Here is a 22,730-nt window from a genome sequence, read left to right on the forward strand (position 1 = left end):
TGAAAGCATGTTTTAAAAAGTATACTATGTGAAAGGACTCGGCCAGAAGGCTTCTGATGAGACCTCTGCAAAATGCATCAAACGATTGCCCCTGAAACGGATAAGTAGTTATCAGTAAACAGTGCCCGACAGCATAACACGTAAATATAAGGTAAAGGTCCCCTGTGCAAGAACCAAGTCATTCCTGACCCATGGGGTGACGTCACATCCCGTCGTTTACTAGGAAGACTATGTTTTACAGGGTGGTTTGCCAGTGCCTTCCCCACTCTTCCCTTTACCCCCAGCAAGCTGGGTACTTGTTTTACTGACCTCGGAAGGATGGAAGGCTGAGTCGACCTTGAGCCGGCTACCTGAAACCAACTTCCGTTGGGATCGAACTCAGGTCGTGACACTTAAATGCCACACAATAAAATCCTTAGACTCATTAAATCATCTGAAGAAAAGCAGCCAATAAAAACCAGGGAGTGGCCATGTATATACCAAGAAAATCCATCTGAGGTCTGGGAGAACAAACCCATTCTCACATGATGAATAAAATCAAAACTGTTGAGCCAGCAGGAAACTCCAGACCTGAGCCGCCGCCGCCCCCCCCCCGGAGGAGGCTTAGTGTCTAGTGACTGCCAATCTTCCTTACAGGGCAAGATCTCCACAGAAGATCTCAACAGCCACCAAGAGAGTAGGGTTGCCAACCTCCAGGTCGTAGCTGGAGATCTCCCGCTATTACAACTGATCTCCAGCCAATAGAGATCAGTTCCCCTGGGGGAAATGGCCGCTTTGGCCATTGGACTCTATGGTGTTGAAGTCCCTCCCCGAACCCCGCCCTCCTCAGGCTCCGTCCCCCAGAATCTCCAGGTATTTCCCAACCCAGAGCTGGCAACCCTACCAGAGAGGCAATCAACACTCAGAGGCCCCCAGCCAAAATCCTGCCTTGTCAATAGTATTAGAAATCATAGAGTTGGAGGGTACAACCAGGGTCATCTAGTCCAACCCCAAATGACAGGGCTGTGCATTGTGGTGGAGCAGGGAGCCCAAACGTTTGGGGTGTATAGGCACCTTTGGAAGTCTGAAAGGGGGCAGTGAGTGCCACCTGAAAATGGCTGACGGGAGATGGAGCTAAGCAATACCTCACACCTGGGAAGAAGGAAAGCCTGAAGGGGGATGGAACTACACAATAAGGAAAGCCTAGGTGCTTACCGGTCTTCTCAATCCTCTAGTGGAAAACCCTTGTTTGAACAAGGACTGCCAGTAACAAGCCTTGCCTTCCAAAGGCCCCCGCCCACTTTCTGAAAGGCTCTGAGGGCCAACAAGGAGAGTACCAGTCTTGCCCGGTTCTGGGGTTTGGCTAGGCGCATCTTCGGAAGGTCTTGCTGAATTAAAAGCTGCAGCGCTGGTCTTGAGGCTGGGAATGCAGCCTTCCAGGTGAAACAGTACGCATCCCTCTTAATTGGCTTATGTTGGAGATCCGGCATTGCGGAGGGTTGCTGTGGACTTCTAGCAGCTGAGAAGTGGATCCACAGAGCCAATCGGCATTTGTAATTCTGTGGGTGATCTTGGTTTAGTTCTTTTAGAGGATAGCCAAGTTGGTCTGGAAGGGGCCACACAGGCCATCTAGTCCAACCCCTTGCTTAATGCAGGATCAGCCTAGCGGAGTTTCCCAAACTTTTTGAGTCATGGAGCACTTTTCAGGAGAGAAATTCGTCACGGAGCACTAATTTTCACCTAGCACCTATGTACTAAACCAAACGACAGTAGTTATTTTTTTTTCCAAGTGCTCCATGGAGAGCAGTTTGGGAACCTCTGGCTTAGAGCATCCCTGACAAGTGCTTGTCCAGCCACTGCTTAAAGACTGCCAGTGAGGGGGAGCTCACCACCTCCCTAGGTAGCTGATTCCACTGTCAAACAACTCTTACGGTAAAAAATTTAGAACAGCTAGATTTGAGCCCTGACCAACAAGATTTTCAGGTTATGAGTGTTCAAGATTCAAAGCTCCCTAGGTCAGCTCCTTTTGTCCGATGCAAGAGATGACTCTCGAAAGCTCATACCCCGAAAATCTTGTTGGATTCTAAGGTGCTGCTGGACTCGAATCTACTTGTTCTTGGTTTAGTTCCACTTCTCTGGTCTCTTCTGCTGCTGCCGTTTATGAGTGAGGTTCACCAAGCAGACGTTGCTCAAACAGAAGACGCCACTAGACATCTGACAAGCTTAGATCCGGGAAGGCTCATTGGACCATGCTTAGAAGACCCCCTGAGGGCACAGGCTGCTCTCTCAGTCACTTGGCAGATCTCTAGTGTGCTTGCGCTTCCTCTGGCAGGTGGCTGTTTTGGTTGCAGTGCCTCAGGGAGCAGAAGTGTGCAATCGCAGGACATGCAGCTCGGGCCCTGCCTAGTTGGAGGCGGTGGTGCTGATGTCACAATCAGCCCTGAGGCTAAACTTCTACAGCAGTCTATGGGATTTGGAGTGTGTAGCACCCCACACATGAAGCTGCCTGATACTGAATCAGACCCTTGGTCCATCAAGTTCAGTATTGTCTATTCAGACCGGCAGCGGCTCTCCAGGGTCTCAGGCAGGGGTCTTTCACATCACCTACTTGCCTGGTCCCTTTGACTGGAGATGCCGGGGATTGAACCTGGGACCTTCTGCATGCCAAGCAGATGCTCTACCACTGAGCCACAGCCCCGCCACACCAAAGCACACTTCATATCAAAGGCACCCTTGTAGGCTGCTGGTGATAGGGTTGCCAACCTCCAGGTGCCACCTGGAGATCTGCTATTACAACTGATCTCCAGATGGCCAAGATAAGTTCCACTGGAGAATATGGCTGCTATGGAGGGTGGACTCTACAGCATTGTATTAATTTATTTAATCTTATATCCTGCCTTCTCCAGCAAAGCAGGGCTTGTAACCTGCTGAGGTACTGCCCTCCCCAAACCCCACCCTCCCCAAGCTCCACCCTCCAAAATCTCTGGGTGTTTCCCAACCCACAATAGCTGACTGGGGGCAGATACAGCTCAGATACAGAGCCAGCGCGGTGTAGAGGTTAAGAGCGGTGGCTTGGAGCAGTGGACTCTGATCTGGAGAAATGGCTTCGATTCCCCACTACTCCATATGAGCAGCGGACTCTAATTCCCCACTCCTACACACAAAGAGTGGTGTGGCCCTTGAGCTAGTCACAGCTCTTTTAGAGCTCTCTCAGCCCCACCTACCTCACAGGGTGTCTGTTGTGGGGAGGAGAAGGTGATTGTAAGCTGGTTTGATTCTCCCTTAAGTGGTAGAGAAAGTCAGCATATAAAAACCAACGCTTCTCATGAACAAGCCATGACTGTGATAGTCTGCCCCTTTTTTGGAGGGGTAGACTGCTTCTACCCATGGAGGTTCCATTCACTCCTCTTTTGTACCCTTTGTAGCATTTGTTTTTCGTGCATAGCCTTGCGCAGTCCCTGCCCTTTCTTTTTAATTAAAAAGCCAATTAACACTTATGGTGCATCGCCTGGGAACGATTCCATGGAAATATCCAGGCTTCTCCTGACATGCAAAAGTGTTGCATTTTTTTTTAAATGTGAATTTTTTACAAAATAACAGCAAGCGAGTTTACTAGTGAGTCACTTTGTTGCATAGTTAAAATATGCCCCGTTTTGCACGCGAGAGGTCAAGGCGAGAGGTCGCGCCGAGGACTCTGAAGGGCGCGTGCGGGGGCACGTAGGTCTCGTAGGCGCGGTCTGATTGGCTGCGCAGGTCAGCTGGGCGTGGCCCAAGAAGCCTGGGCTGTGCGGCGCCAGGGCCTGAGCCGTGATTGGCCCGAACTGCTGCCGGTCTGGAGGCGCGGCCCGCCCATGGGGCGGCGACCCGCGAGATTCCCGGCCTCTGATTGGTTAAAATACGTTCGCCTCGCCGACGTGACCAACCGGCACCCCTCAGAAGGGTGTGACACAGTTCTCGCCCGTTTCCGGCTTCTTCCCCCCCCCCCGGAGGAGGGCGGGATCTTCACCCTTTCTTTTCCGGTTGGATGATTTCGGCCGCCGATCAAACCCCTCTTGTTTTCCCCCCTTCACAACTGCCGGAGGGCGGCAGGAGAGACTCAATCGTTTCCCCTCTCCGATGGGACCAGCCGCGTGTCATTCAATGCCGGCGTGGGCCAATGCGGCATTCCGGACACACGACGCCCAACCCCCTTTCCGACTCCGCTCTCGGATTGGTCCCGCGGCGCGCCCTTCGCCTCCCCGTCCGCCAATCGCCGGGCCGGGCCCCGCCCCCTCCGCCTGCGATTGGCCGACCGCGTCCTCGTGCCGTCCTTCCGCCCCGCCCTCCGCTCACTCGCGCGGGGTCAGGCGCCTGAGGCGGGTCGGCGGTTGCGGCGTCGGAAGACCTGAGGAGGCGAGATGGCCGCGAGGGGGGCCGTGATGGCGCTGGCCGCCCTGCTCTGCGCCGCCCGCGGGGCTTCCGGGGCAGGTGAGGAGGGAGGGGGGGGCGGGGAAGCCAGCGCGAGCCGCGTGACGACCTTCAGCCGGCCTCGCCTACCTCGCAGGGTCGTTGTGAGGAGGGGAGGGGGAGGCTCGACGAAGGAAAAGGGGTCTCACGGGGGGGCCTTCCCGCTGCTCGCAACAGCAACATCCAATTTAAAATGCTTCCAACCGAAGTGGGGGCAGTGGGGGAACCCTAACCCCTCCCCCTGATTCCTTGACCCCCCCCCCTTCTAATTCCTTGACCCTCTACCTGACCCCCTCTAACGATTACTTGGACCCCTCCCCTCCCTTTAATTTCTTGACTCCCTCCCTCTCCTTGACCCCTGCCCCTAATTACTTGACCCTTCGCTCTAATTCCTTGACCCCCTCCCTCTCCTTGACCCCTGCCCTTAATTACTTGATCCCTCCTTCTAATTTCTTGACCCCCTCCCTCTCCTTGATCCCCTGCCCCTAATTACTTGACCCCCTCCTTCAAATTCCTTCAGATTTCTTGATCCTCTCCCCCTAATTACTTGACCCCCTCCCTCTACCTGATCTCAATTACTTGACCCCTCCAATTTCTTGATCCCCTCCCTCTCCTTGACCCCTGTCCTTAATTACTTGACCCTCCCTCTGATTTCTTGACCCCCTCCCTCTCCTTGATCCCCTGCCCCTAATTACTTGACCCCTCCTTCAGATTTCTTGACCCTCTCCCTCTAATTTCTTGACCCCTCCCTCTCCTTGATCCCGTCCCTAATTACTTGACCCCCTCCTTCAAATTCCTTCAGATTTCTTGATCCTCTCCCCCTAATTCCTTGACCCCCTCCCTCTACCTGATCTCAATTACTTGACCCCTCCCTCTAATTTCTTGATCCCCTAATTCCTTGACCCCTCCCTATAATTTTTGATTCCCCTACTTTTACCTTGATCCCTCCCCCTAATTACTTGACCCCCTCCCTCTTACCGGACCCCTCCCCCAATTACTTGATCCCTCCCTCTAATTTCTTGATTCCCCTCCCCCACTTGACCCCCTCCTCCTAATTTCTTGATCCCCTTCCCCTACTTCACTCTCCCTAATTTCCTGATCCCCTCCCTCTAATGACTTGAGGAAGACTGCTTCGTGCCCCCCCAGCCACAGAATTCCTACGTCGAAGGAGCATAATTTTAAAAAGAAAGAAGGGGAGTTGGAGAATGGTGGGTCCCCATGGAAGAGAAAGGCAGGATATAAATGAAACAAATGAATATTGCAAGCGTTCCTGGGGTCGGGGAATGCATCACATTTCGCCCGGGGGGGGGGGTAGTGAATATCACCTGTTACAGTGGAAATGTAAAAAGCCGGCAAGTTCCTTACAGCAGACCCAGAGCACCCTTCCAGGCCCCAGAAGCTTCTTCTGCCCCAGCCAGTCTTCAAAGAGTCTCCCTGGAGGATCTGAGCTGGGGGGGGGTGCTCCTCAGGCTCGACCTCCTTTGTTTAATCCCCATGGGGCCTTAATGGGGAAAGGGTAGAGGCAGCTGGTGTTTCTGCCTCTCCAGTGCTATGGGGGCTTTGCTTCCGTTCCCTTTATATGAGACAAAGGAAAAGGGGGGTGGGGGTTGATATCTGCTCACTCTGTTGCGTGAATGCATTCAATACAGAAAGGGGGAGAGGGAAAGCCTTGCATGTAGAAAACTAGCATTCCAGTAGGTTAATTTAAAACTACGCTGGTTTTCTAAGAGAGGGGTCTTAGACGGAGTACCACTTGAGCATTCTGGACTGTGACAGAAAGTTGGCAACTTTCTTGAAGCATGCCTGTTTAATTTCCATGTCTCTCCTTTTTTTTATTTGTAAAGTTCTTAAAGCGCGGCACATACAGGCTGTTCTTTGGAAAAGAAAAAGATCTTCCGACCAGGATTCCTTTCTTCCCTGCCCCGGTTTTGTGCGAGGCTGTTGGTCAGTTAACAATTAACACAGTCTTTACCCAATTACGTGGAAACACTTGCCGTCCTTCTCTTCTGAGTTCTTCGTATTACACAATACGTGGAAACAAAAGCTGGCTGCCTCATTGGAAAGAGAGGCTGTGTTTTGTCCCCCACTGCAGGCTGTGTGGGTAGGCTTCGAGAGCAGGGGTGGCTGTAAAAGAGGGAGGAGTTAACTGAGTTAACATGCCAAGGGCTTCTGGGGACAGGAGGGCAACCAGGGGTGGGGAAGAGGAGCTTCTTCCCAGTTCTGGGGAAAGGGTGGTATTCGAGGAAAGTCGCAGGAGAAGGATTGAGAAACCGAGAGTGTTCCCACTGCGGAAGAGGGCATTCTCTCCTTCCAGGGAGCTTGGAGGGGCACACATGGTCCCCCACCCCATTTTATTTTTGCCACTTTGCAGCAGGTTAGACTTGAGAGAGAGGGCGACTCGCCCAAGGTCACCCAGGGAGCTTCGCAGCCAAGTACCCATTTGAAGGCAGATGACAGTACAACCCTCTGAGCATTTGTTCTGTGCTTCTCAAAGCAGGATGTGGGAATCTAGCAAAGTGGCTGGGGCAAAGAGGGGGGGCTGACACAAGGGGAGGCCTCCAGGGAATGGTGGGTGGCCACTGCATGGAATAGGGGTGGGGTAGGGGAAGTTGGGGCAGATAGGAAAGAGTGCAGTGGCGCTGTCTCACTTGTCCCCCATTCTCAGTGGAAAGAACATAGGTGATGTGAACAGTACGAGCTGGGGAAGAGGTGAGAACTGTAAACTGCCAGATGGAGACTGGGGAGATTGGGAAAGAATGGTGATGGAGGAGAGTAGAATGGTGCTGGGAAATGGGTCTAAAGTAAGAACAGGGAGTGTTGAGAAGGCAGCCTTATCAACTCAGTGATGGGAATCATAGCACACCCCATGTTGAGTTGAAAGCAGGGCCAGTTGGGAGGGGACTAGGGGAGGGGGTCAGAATGAGGGCCTCATGGAGATGGAGCAGCTGTGAAAAATGGGAATGGCTGAGGAAGTGGAGTTTGCGGCCTGGCCAGTGGCTGTGAGGGATCCCCTCCCCTGTTTGTAGAAAGGCTTGGTTGGATTAGCGCGCAGGCCTGGAGCCAGGGCTTTGTTGGGAGCTGCCAGTTCTTCAGAATGAGGAGGGGGCGGAGGAGCCTTCCCAGATCTTCAGATGGCCTTACCGAAAGATGCGTTGGGGTTCTCTGATCGTGCCTAACAAGCTCTGAGGTGATGAATTCTGCTCTGAAAACATTTAGGCATTGCTAGGCCCATCATTCTTAACGTGGGAAAATGTGCGGGGTGGGTGTGTTGGGGACTCTGCCTTCAGAGTTTGGATGGGTGTGGAGGATAAGGACTGAGGGCCTGGAGGTGTGGAGGAGCTGCTCTCTTTTAAAACCCCCAACGACTCTGTCTGCTTTGGGTTGTGTGCAGAAATGACTCTGTGGGTGTCTTACCTGATTGGAGATGGGATACCAGCCTAAGAAATGCCCGTTGATAGTTAGAAGGATCTCTCTCTTTGCCTGGAAGTAACCCTAGAGAAAGTGTGTTGAAGGGGACCCAGCTTCCATTTTCACAGAGCTCTCTGCTCCCTTCAAAATAATTTTGTTTTTGTGCCCCTGCTCTTCTCATGAGGCAGTGAGATCATTTGCCGATGGAAAACTCTCTCTTTAAAGGTTGCCCTGGCTATTTTTATTGCAAAGCACTTTGCTCCTGTTCTTTCCTCCTCCCCACCTCCGCTATTCAGGGTTTTTTTTCTCTCCCTCTATTTCTGCTTCCAAATGTGTTCTTGCTAAGTAATGGGCCAAAGGCTGTCATTAGCTTGCATGAAACTTCAGCAGTTATAAAAAGGAGTCTATGAAGCAGGAGTTGGCAACTTTTTGGCTCAAGTGCTGAAAAAAACACACACAGGTAGTGGGGTTTGTTTTGTGGGCAAAGTGTGCATGTGGGGGGAGTGGAGACAAAGGTGGTCACTTGCCCAGACACACTGAGAGCAACCTGAGCCTGCATGCCACCGCCAGAACCTCAGGAACTCGATCCGACTGGGAGCATTTCGTGGGGATAAATCATGTTAGTTGCCTCCTGCCATCTCTGGCGGCGCTGCCAACTCCTGGGACTTATTTCTGCTGCTTCAGTGGTGAACCAGCCCTAAGTGCTGAGCCAAACGGTCGCGTGTGCCAGTGTTCAGCACGTGTGCCGGAGGTTCCCTTCCCCTGCTCTAAAGCCCTTGCAGTGCTTATGCAATTTGGTAATCTCTCAGCGGAAGACCGCTGCCATCCGTATCTTTTCTAGACTGTTAACCACTTGACCTGTGCTAGGCTAGTCAAATAGATAAAGTAGCGTAGTATCGCATTCATAGTGACCTAAGTGAACCGTGTTCTGGGATCGTGTGACGCTTCAGTTGGTTCAGAAGTCGTTTTTGTTTAGCCAAAGTTCTGAGAAACTCATCGAGTGGTTACTGGCAAAACCCCAGATTGATAAAGACTCTGCCCGTTCCTCACCCCCAGGATTTTTTGGTGGCTGTGTATTTAGGCCACCTGTGTTCTCCAGGTTGAATATATAAACTTAGCATCTAATTCAAAGTTTAGGTCTGTATGTATGAGGCAGCAGAATGTAGACATCCATGCGCCAAAACTGGCAGGGGAAAAGTTATCAGTAAGTATGTCTCCATACTTTGTTAATTCTGAAGAAATATCATCTGAAGATAATTCTGAAGAAGTATCCTCTGGTTCTCTGTTCAGCCAGAGTCCCCCATTCACATAGGAACATGCATTCAAAAGGAGCTGTGAGTGAGGAAGACTTTTAGAGGGTTACCGCACTTTGTATTCCCAGCGACGTATTAAAAGTTTGAAAATGTTATAAAAAACATCGCTTTAAAAGGGTTTTTGGATACCACGGCTTATAAATGGTTGGAAGACGTCTTCACAGCTAAAGGGGCCAAACAAAGTGCGAACAGTATTTTTTATAACGTTTTCAAACTCTTAATACATCGGTGGGAATACAAGTGCGGTAACCCCCTTAGTTGAAAAAGACAGTTTCCCATCTCCTCTTCATGGACTAAAAGGGTCTTTCAGCCGGCCCTCTTGAATGTAACAGGGCGGCCTTGCAAAAAGTTCACAAAGCTACTAGCCCGGCTGCATTTATGACCTGCAGGAAACAAACCATGAACCCGCCCTACTCTTGTGGAGTTTGGCTACCTGAAGAGATTCGCATTGACCACAGTGGCCAGGCTGGCTGCTAACTAAATGTTGTTTTAATAAACAAACATGGAAACAATAAAGCATAAGCACAATACAACAATATACGTGAAGCTTGCCGTTCAAAATTACTACTCAATTATCAGCTTATTTGAATTACATTACTCTTTGTTCTCCACTTAAGAGCCCTGTGACGCAGAGTGGTAAGCTGCAGTACTGCAGTCCAAGCTCCGCTCACGACCTGAATTCAATCCCAACGGAAGTTGGTTTCAGGTAGCCGGCTCAAGGTTGACTCAGCCCTCCATCCTTCCGAGGTCGGTAAAATGAGTACCCAGCTTGCTGGGGGTAAAGGGAAGATGATTGGGGAAGGCAATGGCAAATAACCCCGTAAACACAGTCTGCCTATTAAACGTCAGGATGTGACGTCACCCCTTGGATCAGTAATAACCCAGTGCTTGCACAGGAGACTGCCCTTACCTTACCCTTGTCTCCACATATTTTCCCATATCTAATAACATATTTATTACTTGTTTATTAAACATATATTATCTAAATCTTACTTATTCTGTCTCAATTTAATTCAATTCTGTTCCAAATTTCTGGCTATATAATTGGAAAAAATATTCCATTTTTCTCAAAACACTGAAATTGACCTATTTATAAAAGATTTGCTGTGGTTGCGCTAACTAATTATTATGAATTAATAGTATGCACCCTGACCTGGATAGCCCAGGCTAGCCTGATCCTGTCAGATCTCAGAAGCTAAGCAGGTCAACCCAGGCAAGTATTTGGATGGGAGACCACCGAAGAAGTCCAGGGTCCACTATGCAGAGGAAGGCAACGGCAAACCACCCCTGAACATCTCTTGCCTTAAAAACCACACCGGGGTTGCCATAAGTCATATGTGACTTGACGGCAGGAAAAAAAAATAGTATGCAGCCTAGTTAAGAATTTTAGAGAGCTTATTGCAATAGTTCTGTCCCCGTGATAGTTTTGTTTTACAGGACTAGAGACTCTTGCTTTTCGTCCATACCTCCATCGTGGTCCTTGCCTTTTTGTTTGAACTACACATTGTAATTATTCTGGGTTTTTTTTAGCATGGCCAACTTTAATGGCCAGTGTAGTTCCGCAAGATTAAGGGTCTGCAAATGTAGTCTTGTATTTAATCAGTTCGTATCTAAAGATCCCCCCCCCCAGAGAAACTTAGAGTGTGTCTTATTTTGGCAACTCTGGCTTATCCCCCCCTCCCCTTTCTGCTGGCCCCTTCAACACTTTATTCTCCCTGAGGTGTCATGGTGTACCTGAGTGTGGGTTTGTCGGCTGACATTTTCTAGGCTTGTTGAACGTACGTGAAACTTCAAGGCTGCAGTTTGCTTGCATCAGCGTCTATATCCCCCTTTCCCATATGGCACATTTAGTGCATGGGGGGTTGGAACTGAAGGAATAGCCCTGTCTACCCAGGGTGTTATCTTTGAGGGTTTGCATAGCTGACAACAAGCCAGAACCCTTCCCTTTTGAACTTCATTGCCTCCATACTGTGGAACGTTGAAGAGACTAGCAGTTTAGTTTGGTAATTCCATTGTAGCCGCTGACCTCTGCATGCAAACCAGGAGATTAATGTTTGTCAGACCAGTCTTGGAGCAGATCATTAGCCGAGCTTAGCCCTGAGAATGTACATATGACACAGCTTTATAGCTACCTTCAGGCATTTATTGGGACAAAACGTTGAAAGTCTAGAGTTGCTTAATGGAAACAGAGCAGCTTTCTTTGGAAACACCAAATATTTTGGTAATTCTTTCTGTGTAATTCTTGGGTACAGTGGGTTTGTGTAGGTCAAAATGATTCAGAGATGCTCCGCCATCCATGATCAGCCAAGTCTCCGCTCACTGGTTTAAATCAGGCACAGAAGAATATCTGAAGCTGCTTATCTGTCAGACTGTTAGTTCATTTGACCCAGCAACGTTTCTCCAGAGCTTCAGGCATAAATCTTCTCCAGTGATACTGTATGAGATCTTTAGCTGGAGGTGCCAGGGATTGAACCTGGAATCTTCTGCATGCGAATGTTGTGCTCTGCCACTGGGCAGTCCCAGGAAATCTTCCAGCATCCCCTGTTGGTCCTCGTTTTGGCTGTAATTTCTATTTTACCTGTTCTCCCATTTCTCTGTGGCATCTCAGCTGGTTGTGGTGTTCATGGAAGACAAGGGACGTTGAAGGTAAAACAACTTCCATGGAAAATGAGCGCCCTCCATTCCATTTTCTTACACAGATTTGCATGGTTGAAGTTCTAGCAAAGTGGGTTATGTTGGTAAGGAAAGGGGCAGTGTCCTTGAATACCCCTCAGACTGGCCCTGTCATGAAGCAAAATGGTGCCTTAGGGGAGCAGATTTTGGGTGTCATTTGTGTGTGTTAAGTGCCGTCAAGTCGCTTCTGGCCCATGGCGACCCTATGAATCAAAGTCCTCCAGAATGTCCTATCTTTGACAGCCTTGCTCAGATCTTGCAAATGGAGGGCTGTGGCTTCCTTGATCAATCCATCTCTTTTTGGGTCTTCCTCTTTTCCTGCTGCCCTCAACTTTTCCTAGCATGACTGTCTTTTCCAGTGACTCTGGTCTTCTCATAATGTGGCCAAAATACGATAGCTTCAGTTTAGTCATTTTAGCTTCTAGGGTCAGTTCAGGCTTGATTTGATCTAGAATGCCCTGATTTGTTTTTGTTTTTTTGGCAGTCCACAGTATCCGTAACCCTCTCCTCCAACACCACATTTCAAAGGAATCTAATGCGTGCCATTACATGGTGGCAAATTGGCAGACATTGATTTTATTCCTGTTATATTTAACGGAGGGGCCCCTCCGGGATTTTTTTGTAACAACATAAAAACTCCCAACTAGTTAAAGAAGAAGAAGAAAGAATTCCTTCTCAGCCTTGTTTTTATTAGGCTGGGTGTGGAGAAACAAGGTTCAAAAGTCATCAGTCTGCTTCCCCCTCCCCAGCTTAATCTATTTTGGATGCTGTCTTAGCCCTGCACCGCCAAGGAGAAGATATGCTTAGCCAGGTTTAACTAAAATGCGGAAAGAGTGTTCTGTCCCAGGCATGCAACTTTCATGTTCAGGTTGCCACTCTTGACTGGCAGGTGGGCTTGAGCACCCCTGTTTTCCTGAACTATTCAGTGTGCTTACATCTGAAGGGAGCAGTCTTAAAGGTGAATGATGTAGCAAAGGTGCTTGAGCTAAATGTGTCTGGTGCGTGTCTAAATAGGCAGCTGACTAGGATCCTTCACTGAAGTCCACAGAAGAATGGCAGGATATGCATGCCTTTCAACTAAGAATGTTCATTAACTCTCTGTCACCTTACTAGAACTGAGCTGAAGATTGGGAGGGAGGGTTGTGCTGGAGGGAAATATTTTTCAGGGTAAAAAAAAAAAAGCCAGTATTTTGTATGTGTTAAAGCAGTGGTGTCAAACTCATTTGTTATGAGGGCTGGTTATGACATAAATGTTGCTTGGTCAGGCTGGGCCATGCCTTGCCAGCCCAGATTGGGACTTGGGGGCGGGGGGGATGGCTGGCTTGCGAGCTGGATAAGAGTTCTCAAGGGGCCAGGGCTGGCCCGTGGGCCATATGTTTGACACCCCTGTGTTAAAGGAAATGGCTCTCTGCCTCAATCAGGTGTAAAAAGATGGGGCATTTGGTTAAATCTGCCTTATTATCTGCAGCTGCTTCTCCGCTCAAAGTAGGAAGCGTCTGTTATTTGTTGAGGGTGACTTTGCTTTGGATCCATATTAGTAGATCATGTGTTCTCCCTATGGGGCAGAGTATGAGCTGAGGATAAAGGATCCAGGAAACCTGTATGATCCTCGGTCAGCGTCCTGTCTCATCAATATAGCTTGTTTCTCCACCCTTGTCCGGGACTGATGAAAACCAAGCCAGGCTTGCATTTCTCAGTTGCAGAGGACATGGCCAAAACATGCACTAGCAAAAGGAAGTCCTTCATAGATTGCAGAGCTGAACATTTAAACCAGGCCAACATTTGTGCCTGGCTGGTAATCCCTTGTGGACATCTTTGGAACCCTTAACACTTTGCCGTTTGTTTCAGGATATCTTGTTTGCACAGCAAGTCTATTTTAGACGCTCTCACAGGTGGATTCCAGGGTTTGTTGGGAGCTGGAAATATCAGCTTGGTTGCCTAATTAAATCGACCTCTGAAAGGGGTGGCTTCTTTTAGCTTGTCGCTTGGTAAGTTAGGAACTTGCACTTCAGTGACCTTGTAAACAACGTTTTCTTTTTAAATTTGCAGCTGCTCGGTGAAGTTATAATGTGGCTGGGACTCCTCTGAATTCAAGGGTAGGCAGAAAAGCACGTACCGTGTGCCAGAAGACTCAAATGAGTTGTCCTTGGCCAGACACACCGCAGCAGTAAGCCAAGCTGCAGTGTGTTGCCAGAGCTTCCAGAGTCACCTCGGACCAAGCTCCCAGCCTGTTGCCTTCTCTCTCACATGGCTGGCTCCTGCAGCTTTGCTGTGATCTGGGCGGCTCTCCTCAATTGCCGGGGGTAGAGAACGGCCCCTGAGTGCCAAACACAGTGGCCATATGTGCCACTGTTGAGTGCACGTGCTGGGGGCGGCCTGCTATTTTTTTAATTCTTGATGTTCTGTTGCATGGGGCTCTTCACCCAGGGGCCATCATTACGTGCACAAAATCTTCAGTTTTAAGTTCTTGCTCTGCTTGGTAGATAAAGGGGAGCTTCAAGGATTGGAAAAATATTTCCAACATGTCCTCGCCCTGACACCTTGTTTTAAAGATCCAACACTGTGCAGGTGGTCTGATCTTTCAGATTCCATGGGTACAAAGCACCAGCTGGCTTTGCAAACATAAATCACATAATAACAATATTTTATAATAAAATACGCAATACATTAACATGCAAATACAGATCATGATGGTTCGCCGTGTTTGTCTGTAGCAGGAGAAACGAGCAAGAATCCAGTAGCACCTTAAAGACTAACAAAATTTCTGGCAGGGTCTGGAGCTTTTGTGAGTCACAGCTCACTTCTTCAGATACAGTAGTAACTGAAGAAATGGGTTGTGGCTCACAAAATCTCGTACCCTGCCAGAGATTTTGTTACTCTTTAAGGAGCTACTGGATTCTTACTCTTTTCAACGCGCAAATATGTACAGGCTGCTGGGCTCCAGCTCAGAGCCAGTGTGATGTAGTGGTTGAGAGCGGTGGTTTGGAGCAGTGGACTCTAATCTGGAGAACTAGGTTTGATTCCCCACTCCTCCACATGAAGCCAGCTGGGTGACCTTGGGCTAGTCACAGCTCTCTTAGAGCTCTCTCAGCCCCACTGACCTCACAGGGTGTCTGTTGTGGGGAGGGGAAGGGAAGGTGATTGTAAGCCGGTTTGATTCTTCCTTAAGTGGTAGAGAAAGTCAGCATATAAAAACCAATTTCTTCTTCTACTTCATATAAATCATCAGGTAACAACGAATTAAAAAAAATGACCTTGAAAGAAGTCTTTAAATCACAGTGGTGCTTTAAGAGCACAATAATAATTCTAAAGTGGGGGAGTCCATTATACATTCAGACACTTTAATTCAGGTGTGCAGCTAATAACAGTTGAAAGAGGAGCACCAGAGTGTTCTTCCTGACAATCCCAATCAAGATATAGCAGGGTTTGTTCATTCAGCAAAAAAGTTATACTTGCCTATGAAAGGTGAGGCATGAATCCAGGTTGGTTAATCTATGGAAGGCAATCAAATGCCTGACCCATTAGAGATGGTGATTCTACAATTCATGTGCAAAATAGATTATAACACTTTGTAGGGGCCAGTCAGCTGCCTTAATGATTGTCCATTCACAGGTGAAAATTGCCTACAACCATGCAATCATTTAAATTCCAAATCTAGTAGCATCTATAAAAGAAGAATGTTAAGAATATAATCACTCTGATCCCCCCAAAAAGCTATTTAAATTGCTGGGAAACTTCAGCACTTAACTGTTGCTGGCAAATGATTTCTCCTCCAGAAAAGTTCCTTTAAAAATGATCCCTCCAGAGATTCAAAACATCACTTCTGTACTTTACAGAGATTAATTAGTAAACTGCCATTCAATTTCCTCTCTGTTCTGGAAGTTTTAAACATAATCACCCAAATCTCAAATTGCAACATTTCTTGGTGGGAGGGGGGTCGCCATCCTTTTGAGTAACTACAGTATGCCTCCCTGCTGCATTTTACTAGCTTGTATGGGTTTGCAAGCACGTCTGGCCTGGAGAGGAGCATTAAGGGAAGCTGTTAGTACGGCTGAGAGCTACACAGCTGGTGGTGACTATTCAGGATGTGGCAAAATGTACCATGTACGTAACTAAAACATGGAAGGGTGCTTGGGAACAGAGGCAGCAAGTCATACCAGCAAGGCTTTAAAGGAGAAGTTACCCCCAAAAAATGTATGTAGTTCTTGAACTCTGTCTGCATTTCCCAGAGAAGGGTCTTGATTGAAGCTACATGACACAAGGAGAAGAACTGAGCTAAGCATGCTCATCAGCCTGCCTGGCTGGATTTAAATCCTTGGTTTAAATATGGTCTCCCATTTTTAAAATTCATAATATTTCCCGACAACCATGTGTTTGTTATGAACGGCTAAATGTTACACTCAGTTTGTGCAAATCAGAGCCTTCGGCCTGGGTCATTCAAACTGCACGCCTTTTCCACTGTGGAACTGTGTCATCTTGGAGAAGCAGGCGGATTCATTCGGCTCTTCTTTGTATGCATTTATTAACTATTTAACCCACATGGCGTATGTTCACAGAAGGCCTGCAGATGGACTAGTAACCACGTGTGTTCTCTCCCCCCCCTTTTTTTTTGCTGTTTTTATCAGGTATCTTTTTGAGAGAGAAAGTATCTGGATTTTTTTTTCACTGTCAAGTCACAGGTGACTTATGGCAACCCCGTAGGGTTTTCAAAGCAAGAGGCGTTCAGAGGTGGTTTGCCATTGCCTGCCTCCGAGTTATGCCCCCTGGTATTCCTTGGAGGTCTCCCATCCAAATACCAGGGTCAGGGCTGAGAGTGTGTGGCCAGCCCAAGATCACCCAGCAAGCTTCCATGGCACGAGTGGGGATTTGAACCTGGGTTTCCCAGGTCCTAGCCCGACACCCTAACCACTACTCGCTTGGTTTAAACAAATACAGCTCTTTGCACCAGAGCCAATACCTTTTTTTGAACTGGAGAAAAAGAGTTCAAGGCTCTGAAGATAAAGCGGAGGGTGTATCTGTCTGTCTGGACGGGGAGCTCCTAGTTTTTCCTTTCCCAAAGCTGTTTGCTTACAGATCTGTCACAAAATGGTGGATGCTTTGGCCTCTGCTCCATTCTGCACAGTAGAGATGGTCCAGTTCCAGCTTCTCCTCGGATGCTGGAGCGTAAACACCTGTTCTGGGATAGCTGTGCAACCTTTGCGGGGATCCATAGTGCAGAAGTGACTTTGCCCCTGTGGGCTCGATGCCCAGGCCGAGGAAAATGCCTCCATCTCATTTTTGCCTTTGACTGTTAACTCCAGCTTTTCACATGGACGCATGTGTCTGGGGCAGTTATTGAGTGAGAGGGTGCCGGAGGCTCGCAGATCAGACCGGCCAGCAAAGAGAGGGCTGGCTGAGCGAGCTGCTCGCAGGAGCCCCACACAATGCTCCCCTGTCGCTATGGCCAGGCCCGGCGCCAGGAATTATCCAACTCGGTCAGCTGACAGCCGGGACCATGTGAGGGGGAGCAGAGAAGCAGCTTGTTTCCCTTGCACGGTGCGCATAAGGACGTGCCAGAGCACACTTTCCCTGCAACCCGTTCATTTCTCATCTGAATGCTTTATTGTATGACAACAAGAAACGTCCATGAAGCATTGTCCTGGCTTGTTTCTGTGTACATTTTACAAATTTGTTTCTTAGCCACAGTTGCTTTTTAAATTGACTCCAGTGTCCAATTAAATTGAACTCATAAAGCAACGATGGAATTACGAGAAATTGGGGAGAAGCTAGGTTGAGGTTATGTTGTGATGACAACCAAGATAACCTTATACACTACAAACGTTTTGTGAAGCTTTAACTGAGAACCTGTGGTTAGTGTTAGGCTGTATGGTCACAATAATTAGAAAATGCGCTCGTTCCCGTTCCCGCGCCTAAAAATCTTGGACTTAGGCAGATCATGAGAGGGAGGGCAGGAAGGATTGTGTCGGTGTTGGGCTCTCGTGGCCCTTTCTTAAATGCCCAGGGTACTGCTGATCACCACTTTAGGGTCAGGAAGGAATTTTCCTCCAGGCGAGATTGGTCAGGGATCCTGGAGGGGTTTGGGGTTGTTGTTTTTTGCTCCCCCAGTGACCCCTGCTCTATGCCCAGAAGAGCCAAACACTGATGCAACCCTTCCTGGCCTCCCTCTCACAATCTGCCTAAGTTCACAGAATCAGTCTTGCTGACAGATGGCCATCTAGCCTCTGCTGGAAAACCTGCAAAGGAGAGCCCACCACCTCCCGAGGAAGCCTGTTCCACCGAGGAACCGCTCTGACTGTCAGGAAGTTCTTCCTAATGATTTAATTTCAGCCTATTGGCAGTTTGGCTCCCCGGGTCTTCTACACTTCATGTAAATGAGCGTTTCCTTTTGTCAGCCTTGAATATCCTAAGATTCAGCGGTATTGAAGAGGAGGGGAAGTTGTGATCTACCCATTAGAACATAAAGGCCCTGCTGGATCAGACCAAGGCCCATCAAGTCCAGCAGTCTGTTCACACAATGGCCAACAGGGTGCCTCTAGGAAGCCACTAACAAGACGACTTCAGCAGCATCATCCTGCCTGTGTTCCACAGCACCTAATATAATAGGCATGCTCCTCTGATACTAACTAGAGAAAATAGGTATGTAGCATGACTAGTATCCATTCTAACTAATAGCCATGAATACCCCTTTCCTCCATGAATATGTCCACTCCCCTATTAAAGCCCTCTAAGCTGGCAGCCATCACCACATCCTGGGAGAGGGATTTTCACAATTTAACTATGCATTGTGTGAAAAAATACTTCCTTTTATCTGTTTTGAATCTCTCATCCTCCAGCTTCAGCAGATGACCCCTCGTTCTAGTATTATGGGAGAGGGAGAAAAACTTCTCCCTGTCCACTCTCTCCAAACCATGCATAATTTTATAGACCTCTATCATGTCTCCCCTTAGCCGCCTTCTTTCCAAACTAAACAGACCTAAGCATCTTCATGCCAAGAGTAACTTCTTATCATGTCAGCCCTCAGTAAAATCAACAGTAGGGGAAGACGGGAGAGGCAAGGAATAAATGTGAGCAAATGCAGTTGCAGCGTGTGGTGTGTTTTTTAATCTATAAAAACAGGCAGGTCTCAGTATTTTGGAACATGCTTCGGAAAGAAAGATATTTCAGATACATCTGGGTTTTTCCTGGAACTGTGTTACTGGCTCAGTGGCTGAGTCATTGCTTTTTTGTCTCATACAAGCTGCGCAGAGCGGAATTCTGCAGTTTGTAGTTTCTGTGGCTACTAGTAAAAATGGATACGAGTCACAATGCACGCCTATTCTCTCCAGGATCAGAGGAGCAGGCTTATTATCTTAGGTGCTGTGGAACGCAGGCAGGATAACACTGCTGTAGTCGCCTTGTTTGTGGGCTTCCTAGAGGCCCCTGGTTGTCCACCGTGTGAACAGTCTGCTGGACTTGATGGACCTTGGTCTGACCCAGCAGGCCCTTTCTTATGTTGTTATGTGGGGTGTAAATAACTACTAAATAGTAATTTTCTGAGTGAAATAGAACATGGGGAAAGGAAGAAGTAAGAGGCCACTCGATAAGAAAAGTAACAAGGTCCCTTGCAGTTTCTTCTGTCCTACGTTTTTATTCGAGACTTGCCTTTGCTCCTTTGACTTTAATTATTTTATCTACACCAAGCATGCTTAGCTGCTCTAAAAGAAGATGCATTTTATTGCTTTGGAGTGTTATGAATGCTTTTCAGAATTCTGCAACTAAAACGTTTTGGAATGATGCACCCAACTGCAGAATTTGTCTCAGGATGAGAGAATCTGGGGTGTTCTGGTGAGCAATAGAAGGTTTGAGAGCCCCCCCCCCAAATGGATTCATCTGGGGCCCTTTTGCAGCTTGCAATGTTGTTAAGAATCGATAACCATCTAATAATTCTGCATGAATTCAGCAACGGTTGCGGAATGTCTGCTCAGAAAGGAACCTGTGTTTTTAGACCCAACCACAAAGGGAGGGCATTCTGAGCTATCGTGATGTATCCCTTTCTTGCGAATGTTCTGTTAACGGCCCTTTTCATCACTTCTGGGGTTTGCCAAAGCTGCTGAAGGATCCCTTTTGGCTCAGGGGACAGCCGCCGAGCACAGACTGGGTGGCACTTCAACAAATGCTGAGTACTTGTTCAAACTGGATAAGCCACGGATATGAAGGTCAGATGGGTGACGTGTGAGAAACATAAGGTTTTGACGCCTGTGATTTATAAGTCAAGAGAAAGAACAGAGAGCTCTCCCGTGGCTTCTTATTTCCCAAGCAAGCCCACATAACCAAAGCTTGAAAAACATGAATTAAATTCAGAAATCCTGTAGAAGAGGTTGGCCCTTATCATCTTGGCCATCTTCTGTGCATCTGAGAGGGCATCTTGGTCATCTGGGCATGGAGTATGGGTCACTGGGGGTGGGGTGGGGGAAGATAGTTTGGAATTTCCTGCATTGTGCAGGGGGTTGGACTAGATGACCCTTTTGGTCCCTTCCAACTCTATGATTCTATCCTGTTTGTTCCCTTAGTTAATGATTGTCTTCTGATGAGTGGGCAGCACAGAGGGTCTCCACGCAATCTTGTAACGGTGGCACCCAGCTACCCCTTGTGCTTTCTTTTTTATATATAAAAGCTGTTAATTTTTCCATTTCTTCAAATGCTCTCTTTGCACTAACCCTTTGCACTAACTCTTAACGCCTGTTCCAACTCGTAGCCGGCTTTATAAAGTCGCCCCTGTCTCAAAAGAAGCTGACCGAGGACAGCGTGGAGTTGCACTGCGAGGCCGTTGGAAACCCCATCCCGGAGATCCAGTGGTGGTTCGAGGGGGCGGAGCCCAACGAGACCGCCACCCAGCTGTGGGACGGTGCCTGGCAGGACCGGGTCACCATCAACGCCACCTACAAGCAGCACTCCACCAGCACCATCTCCGTCGCCAACCTAACACTGAACGACTCTGGCACGTATGAGTGCCGGGCCAGCAACGACCCCGACCGCAACCACTTGTCGAAGAGCCCCAAAGTCAAGTGGATCCGTTCCCAGGCGAACGTGATCGTCCTCGAGCGTGAGTGGTGTAGCCCTTGGGGCATCGGCACTTGCTTGGGCACCGAGGTGTCTCAAGCTCAGCCGCATCTCCGCCACGCTTCACTTGTGTCCTGTGACTTTCCGAGAATCCACTTGCACCCTTCACGCCCCGACCGTGTAGCGGTTCAAGAGACCCCCCCCCCCCGTCCCTCTGTTGCTCTCCCTCACCGCTAGCGAGCGATCCACCCTGGCCCTGCTCAAAGGGTTGTAGCTTCCTGTCAAAAGCACCACCTGATGATCCTGGACCCATTAGAAGACCTCAGAGTGCTTCCCTCTTCCTCCCTGGTGATCCTGTTGAGCATCTGGCGTCTGCTTCCTGCAGACAGGACAATCTTTTCCTCTTCGTCTTTTTCCAATTTCCCTGCCTGCATTTATACAGTCTTGCTTTTTTAGCGGCTTTCCCACCTTGGAAATGGTACCAGTTGTTGAGGGGGATGGAGGATGTTAAAAACTTTTGTACGTTCTTCGTAGCGACTGCAACCGTTTTTGAAATGGCCGCTCTTGGGTTTGTCTAACACTGGTAACACGGCTAACTGTGTGTGCTCTGCTCCCCCCTCCCCGTACAGAGCTGAAAGTCGGCTTTGGTAAGGCAGCAAGAAAAAGCCGCTTTAATGGCAAAAGCATCGAACGGACTGCTAGAAGTTGAATTTGCTACTTCTCAGGTTTGGATTTCAACGAGAGGAGTATTTTTCATGCCGACCTCTCACTGCGGCATCCTCTCGCAGAAGTTTTCGAGCTGCCATCTGGGAAAACTCTGAAGTGCCTGGAAAGATTATTGGGGGGGGGGGTGTTTCATTAATGAAAAAATTCTTTAGGAGGCAAATAGCCAGACTCTCTTTCAGCTCTGTTGGATTCCTTTCCCCTGGAAGATGGGTGGGGAAGGGAGGTTTGTCCTAAATTGGTTTCGATTTGTGGGGGGGGGGGGAATCCTACAGCAGCTTCGCCTTGAAATATAAACTCTGGTTTGACCTGACTATTGACTAGGATGAACTCATTTTGGGTGCTTCAGGGATTTGTAATATGGAGGGCAAGAGGGACAGTTGTTGAACCGCGTTCTGAAGGTGTGAGTTTTATGCCACTTTCAGTCCAGCGTAGTTGATAATGTTTTACAGGAGGGTGAAAGCTGGTGAAATCATTTGCTGTCCATCTTGCTCGATCTTTTCCTGGAGCCAGCTGTGACGAGATTGTACTTGAAAGGTTCTTTATGGGCCTCTTAAAAATATTCTTTGTGTAAAAAAGTGCACAGTGGGAACAGAATGGTGTAGGAATGCCATGATGGATCCTTTGGGACGGTCCATCTAGGGGTCTAGATGAGCGTATCTACCCCCAAAAAACACAAATATTGTGTCCAGGATAAACTATGCAAATCGGCCAGATTTGCATACATCTTGTGCGCTTTCTTTATTCTGATAGCAATATTTGGAGTGTTGTCCGAGGCTGGAAGTGAAGGCCGGAATGGAATGTTGGGGGGGGGGGCAGGGCTCGGAAGCCACCCCTTCTCCCCCTCCAGCATCTTAACCATATGGAAGCTCTCCTTGGCATCCAGCTAGTTTGCTGTATTTGTAGTCATTGCTAACCCCGTGTCTTCACGCTGTTCTCCACAACTGAGCCTCCCTGGGGTGCAAATCAAAACCTTGAGGCCGACGCAAAGGCTAGAAGCGAGTTGTTAAGTGGTAGCATTTCCCATGCTTCTGTTCTCGCATTTCTACAGATAATCAGGCTCAGCAGTGCAAGCAGGCATGTTGTCCCCCCCCCACTTCTTCCCAAATTGGCCACCTTGGCTGCGCGTTAACGCTAACCTAGCTTTGC

At 48.5% G+C, this 22,730-nt stretch overlaps 2 protein-coding genes across 2 annotated transcripts in view; both read left to right on the plus strand.

The window, feature by feature from the left end:
* LOC130493984 (hippocampus abundant transcript 1 protein-like) overlaps positions 1 to 22,730 on the plus strand; it is a 163,714-nt gene that overhangs the window by 100,236 nt on the left and 40,748 nt on the right. The gene's annotated exons all lie outside the window — the stretch shown is intronic.
* Positions 4,377 to 22,730, plus strand: part of BSG (basigin (Ok blood group)) — a 31,896-nt gene continuing 13,542 nt past the window's right edge. Inside the window, exons 1-2 of the mRNA XM_056845430.1 lie at positions 4,377 to 4,446; positions 20,554 to 20,901. Of these exons, the coding sequence (XP_056701408.1) occupies positions 4,377 to 4,446; positions 20,554 to 20,901 (418 nt within the window). The remainder of the gene's footprint in view (positions 4,447 to 20,553; positions 20,902 to 22,730) is intronic.

The sequence above is a fragment of the Euleptes europaea genome, chromosome 2 (assembly GCF_029931775.1).
Source record: "Euleptes europaea isolate rEulEur1 chromosome 2, rEulEur1.hap1, whole genome shotgun sequence".
NCBI classification, from domain to species: domain Eukaryota; kingdom Metazoa; phylum Chordata; class Lepidosauria; order Squamata; family Sphaerodactylidae; genus Euleptes; species Euleptes europaea.